The sequence below is a fragment of the Stegastes partitus genome, unplaced genomic scaffold (genome assembly GCF_000690725.1).
Source record: "Stegastes partitus isolate 25-593 unplaced genomic scaffold, Stegastes_partitus-1.0.2 Scaffold10, whole genome shotgun sequence".
NCBI lineage: Eukaryota > Metazoa > Chordata > Actinopteri > Pomacentridae > Stegastes > Stegastes partitus.
The window spans coordinates 838463-844632 of NW_007577741.1; the positions used below are offsets into that span (position 1 = coordinate 838463).

At 41.7% G+C, this 6170-nt stretch overlaps 1 protein-coding gene across 1 annotated transcript in view; it reads right to left on the reverse strand.

Annotated features, from left to right (window-relative positions):
• Positions 1–415: 415 nt before the first annotated feature.
• LOC103360063 (sodium- and chloride-dependent GABA transporter 2-like) overlaps positions 416–6170 on the reverse strand; it is an 18266-nt gene continuing 12511 nt past the window's right edge. The window contains exons 7-15 of the mRNA XM_008285713.1: positions 5979–6113; positions 5310–5413; positions 4938–5062; positions 4685–4797; positions 3989–4126; positions 3809–3911; positions 3621–3721; positions 2954–3124; positions 416–2877 (exon numbers count right to left, since the gene is read on the reverse strand). Coding sequence (XP_008283935.1) covers positions 2764–2877; positions 2954–3124; positions 3621–3721; positions 3809–3911; positions 3989–4126; positions 4685–4797; positions 4938–5062; positions 5310–5413; positions 5979–6113 — 1104 coding nt within the window. The 3' untranslated portion in view covers positions 416–2763. The remainder of the gene's footprint in view (positions 2878–2953; positions 3125–3620; positions 3722–3808; positions 3912–3988; positions 4127–4684; positions 4798–4937; positions 5063–5309; positions 5414–5978; positions 6114–6170) is intronic.

A 6170-nucleotide genomic window follows, 5' to 3' on the forward strand; every position in this document is an offset into this window, starting at 1 on the left:
GTGTCCTCACTGGGATGCGAACCGGCAACCTTCTAGCTGCGAGGCAACAACTTGCACGACTGTTTGTGCACGTCAGATTTAAAACTAAAGAATTAAGGTCATGTAATACAGTTGAAAGCTCCAGAACTGCTACTGACTGGATGATGTAATGAGATGACCGAGGATGACCTTCAAACCTCCGCTGTCAGGCCAATTTGGATGAGATGCCCTTAAGTTACTCGAAGAAGAAAGAAAGAAAAAAAAAAAAAGCACGACAGCTGGATAAACTCCATCTGCTGTTTCCCAGCCATGTTAAAACCTCCTCGTGTTGGTGCATTTAAGGACACGAAGGTTCTCACATTAGGACTCTTTTAATAGCAACACTGAGCTGCAGCACTCGGAGAAGAATCTGCATCAACGAAACCAAACAGCCAACTTATTATGAACATTTTATTCACAATAACAAAGGTCAGACTTTGCTATCAAACGACGATAAACTGCTACGTGATTATTTAATGTTTATAAATGACTGAAGTTGTCTTATTGTAGCGTCAGATATCACGTTTTCTCTCCATTCAACTCAACAAATACCAAAAGGAAACCATTTCCACGAGCATTTAACACTTCATCACACCTGACTGCCTGGTTCAGGGATCACACATAAAGAATGGCACGTTGTTTAAGGATGTTTAAATCATGAGATTAATCCTACAATTCAGTCCATCGCACAAACATTTTCATTATTAAAACTGGATTATATTTAATCTGATCATGTCAATTTAAACATGAATTATTCTCACAATTTCTAAAAACAGACATTTTTTAAAAAAATAAGTCACTGATTGATTCATATTACAGCATTCGTATGATAAACATGAACCTATACTCTATAAAAACCTTCACTTGCCAACTCGATAAATGCTTATTCTGTATAAAAACTACAATTAAACACACTTAAAGAAGAGAGTACAGGAAAAATATCTCTACGTAACTGTCAAATAATCTCTTCTGATGCCGACCGGTGAAGCCAGCAGTCACTGGAATAATGCTCAACGCCAAACATGTAAATACTGGATCGTCTCCTGCCTAAAGGAGCAGTCCGTACACAATGTTTATGTCTCAGTAATCTGTAGAAACACTTTAGCGCTGGCTCGACTGCTGGCTGATATCTTTATTGCTCCACATCCTCCCTCCTGTCGCTGCTCCTTCAAATCAAACTAATGCCGCTCACAGAGACCTAGAAGTGACCGACGTGTTCAGTCTGTATGGCTTATTTGGCAAATGTTTATTAACTTTGCTCCAGACAGATATTCAACCAGTGGCCTGTAGCACGAAATGAGATTAGCGGTGAGATTAGCCGACAGGCAGCCAATCAGATCAGCGGAGGGACTGAGTCATCACTCGCACAGGACCTCGACAAAAGCAGTGAGTTTACAACAAGCGTCTCCAGTTCAGGTCTCATTATCAGACAGGTGCATGTAACAGGCAGAGGAGAGTTCAGGATGGTCGCATATGCATTCAGGTGCACAATGTTGCTTTAGTTCCTGAAGGGATTTCTGTCACTGCAGCTCAGAGCAACACGAGGCGACTTTGTGGTAAGTGCAAAGAAAGAAAGACACCTAATTAACAGTATTAATCCATAATAAACCGACGACTAATGAGCATTTGTGAATACAACATTTCGATAAGACACAACAAATCAGCCGTCAGCTGCTTTTCTTTTCTCCCACTTTGGCAGCAGAAACAGTGTTTCGTGATTTTGACCTTTTTAAGCGCGTCATGTATTCATAATGGTTTGTTCATCACCGGTCCAAAAACACCAACAGCACAGATCATCATTCACATTTCATGTTAAACACTCCACTGAGGGCTTTGACGATATCTTGGTAACCCAAGAAGAACCAGACCAAGTTGGGTTTACCCTGTGATACAGGCCACTGGGTTCAAATAGAACAGAACAATAAAACACATTCATAGTCCCCACTCGTCTTCTTCTTCTTCTTTTTTTTTTTTTAGCAGTCTGGCATTACAAAATATTGCAACTATGAGTTTGAATTTGAGTATCGATCCTCATTCATGGGGCCATGAAGAAAGTTTAAGGTCCACTTAAGTCATTCATCGAGCAGCAAACTCCAGCTGTTGTGATTCCTAACCGTGAGAGATTCAGTTGACTATCTTTCGCTTTTTGACTGTTAAAAAAAGACACCTGAAGATGTCACCTGGGCGTCTTGGAAGCTGTGATGTGACGACTAGTTCCTGCTATTTTCTAAACTAAACGATTAATCGATTCATCAAAAACAAAAAGACAACAAATCAACAATGAAAGAGTTGTCAGTGATTGAATGCCACGTGATGACAGCACCGAAAACGTCGTACTTAAATCTCTACCGAATCATTCTGGATGAGTTTCAAGCTCACCGCTGCCTAACGGAGCAGAAAACATTAACGTAGTGTTCTCAACCTCGAGGGGTTTATATTTCACCAGATTATTACCGAGAAAGCAGAAAAAAGACAATTCATCTGAATTTTTGAATAAAAGTGACTTTTACTCTTACTGGCTCATCTTGAAATTTCAGGCCTTTTATAAATTGTCCAGATGTCTGATCAAGACTGGCAGACATATCCACACAACCAGTGACAGGGAGCTCATGAGTACACATGTCGAAGGGGTCAAAAACCCCAAAGTTTGGGAAGCACTAGGCTTGGTTTGGGCCCACTGGACTGACAGTTTGCTTCATGCGTCCGTGTCCAGTACGTCTGAATCCGCTCCAGTTCGTCTCTCCTTCACAAAGACGCCATCTTGTCAAGAGACGAGGGCATGCTGAGCAGCTCCAGAGCTTTCTTCTCTGTTTTGGTCAAAGGCAGGTCTTCAGCCGGAGTGCACAAGACGGAGATCCGCTACCAAAGGAGAAGTTTGGTTTTAATAACAAAACATGAATAAAAGGGGATCCATGTTTATGTGCAGGTGGGTTACCTGTCGCAGCGTCCCCGGAGTGGTGCTCAGATTGTACACCATCCAGAGGGGAACCATGAGCGTCGAGGAGAGCGTGAACCACCAGCCGAGAGCGTAGCCCCACCACGGGTACTCAATTGTGTTGTTGAACTTCAGAGGAGTGTATTTGACCAAGGAGAAGATAAATGTTCCCTGCAAAGAATGATGGAAAAAGTAAGTAAGAAGTTGAAATCTTGGGAATACAAATGCGCCTTAAAGCTACTTGTAGTAGTTTGATTTGGATAATTCGATTGTTTCCAGGTTACTAAGGTGTTTATGTGGACGTGTAGTTTTAGCCTCAATCTTTTCCGTGTTTGTGGCCTTCAGGTGCATGTTAAAGATACCGTTTGTCAAGCTTCTCCATTTAAAAAGTCAGCGGGACACTGTTTTATACCAACTAATGTTAGCTTGGGTTAATGATTAACATCAGGTAATGACAGCTAATAAAATATTCCACTAGCTAGTTGCCACTACAGCAGGCAAAACCGCCTTCTTCTGCCTGTTCGTAACTGGCTGTTGCAATGCTGGAAGGTGCTGCTATGATCATTACAAGCTGCACACGTGTTGTGCGAGAATGGAAAACCTGACCTGCCAGACAACATTAACTAACAGACGGAGGGGGGCTTAGCTAACTTTTAGTGCAACTCACCATGCAGACGACTGGAGTGACATATTTCAAACAGTATTTAATCAGAGGGAAAGGCTTGTATCCGATCATGTCCTCTATGTTGTCGTAAAACCGATCTGCACCTGTGAGCAGATGGGAACACAGAGGTGAAAACAGAATTCAATGAAAATGATATAACCCATGCATGCTCCTGTTGCTCATGAACTCACCATACACCCATCCGATACACAGAGACTGCAGCGTGGCAAAGAGGAGCAAAGTCATCCCACTGCAGGCGTAGTAGTCAAACACCTGGAAGATGTACAGGCCGCCCTGTGTGGGAGACAGCAGTCGTTTTATAGTCTTCAATCAGATGAAAGTGTGAATTACGCGACGGTTTAATAACTTACTTCTGTAACCATCACTAGGCCGATGAAAAAGCTGACAACACAGATACCGAGCAGCAGGAGTTTACGTCGATGGCCAACGTGGAAGAAGGCCGGGTTGATGTCGGAAATCGCCGTCACCAGAGCTTCCAGTCCGACGAACTGGAACGTAGACCTCAGAGTTAGCTTCTTAGTGTGTCGCAAGCATTATAAATGTGGGGATTTAGTCATTACTGAGAGAGAACACACAACCTAATTTTCTACCCTAATTATGTTTGAATGATAATAAAGATTAAAGTCTGTGTTAAACAAAACAAGTGAGAGACATATGAGAGGATGCCTGAGCCAGATTGTTGTCAGATTAGTAAGCAGGTCATGAACATGTTGAAATTCTTGAAAAAAAATAAAAATCCTGGCCCCTGATCTTGATCCACACCAACATACGGCCAGTTGTTGAACTTTCCACTGAAATTCAGTGGAATCTGCTGAGTAATTACAAAAACATCTGGATGGACACGAGCAGATAAGGGAACAAAAACAGAGCTTCCTGGGTCGAGGTGATGAATGTGTTTGTTTTCTTTGAAGGACCAAAACTTCTAAAACTTCAGTAAGACGGTTGCATGAAAGTTGAAGAACAGGCAACCGTTAATGTCACTGCATGAAAAGATGAAACTTTTTTTTTTTTAATGTAATGATCATTCAGAATATATATCATCCTACCTCACTGTCCAGTCCCAGTAGGATGATCATAATGAAAAAGAATATCGCCCAGAGCTGAGGAACGGGCATCATGGCGACCGCTCGAGGATACGCGATAAACGCCAAGCCAGGACCTGCACATATGACAATAAGAAAACACGGTTGACATTTGGTGATTTTCAACTTGCTAAATCCAAACAATTCACCCTTGGGAATCGAATATATTTTGCTCTTGTTCTTAAATATTTACTCGCATGAACTTTTACAAACTTACCCGATTCTGCCACTTTTGATATGTCGGTGTTCTGCTCGTACGCCATGAATCCAAGAGCAGAGAAGATGGCAAAGCCGGCAACAAAACTGGTTCCACTGTTCAGAAGGCACAAATACACACAATCCCTAAAAAAACAAACAAACAAACAAACAAAATTAGACATCATATCACATTACTTTGTACTAAGTAAGGTTCAGATGCTCTGGAGAACACCTCAAACTCTTGGCTCCAACTTATGTTACGAAATGTAGTTTTGCGTAAAAGGTCTTCACAGTTTAAGCTGCTCATATTATTTTGTGTCACATTCTGAGTATAGAAATGACTTTTTGTGTTACTTATGTCAAAAAAAAAAGATGTTCGTATCCAACTTACTTATAGCAGTTGTTGTCGTACTTGTTATAGCTGCCAAGTGCTGTTAGACACCCAATGCAAATAGCATAGGAATAAAATATCTGTGTGCCAGCATCCATCCACACCTGCAAGACAAATAATGGTCATTTTTTCTCCTCCCACACACAATAAATCACACAGGAAAGGTCTTGTATGTTGAAACTGTTAGTCTTGAAAGAACCCTTGACAATTCATGGGTAGCCAATCCTTTCAATCCCCCGAAAACTGCTTTTCCCCTTAATTTCCATTTCCTGTTGGTTTTGGGAAAAGATGGTTGATACCGAACTAGTCGAGGACTTAGACAGTTAGCATGTGCTAGATTTACTGTCCCTCTGGTTCTCGTTGCCCCCTTTTCTCCAGATCTCCTCCATCTTCACAAGCACAGACATGAGCAGGACTTGCTGGAAGGATCTTGTGTGGATTGGTCCAATTTGTTCCCCATTGATTGAGCCACAACACTGGATTTTTTGTTTTCAGCACACACACAAGATTGACCACAATACGTTTGCTCCATTACTTTAAATCTTCTTTATTCTTGGATTAAATTCTATTATAAATCAAATTACATGATGAAAGTCAGGATCGTGCTTATGGTTTCTTCAGTACAACAACTCAATGTATGCAGTTAGAAGTAGTAAAATGTGTACATACCTGGGGATCAGCAAGACGGGACGGATCCGGATAGAGATAAAACTTGATCCCATCTATGGCCCCAGGCAACGTGAGCCCACGAACAAGCAACACCGCCAACATCAGGTATGGAAACGTCGCAGTGAAGTAAACCACCTGTGGAAGAGCCATCGTGAGAGTTAATCTGTGACAAAACTGTGGGCACTGGATGCT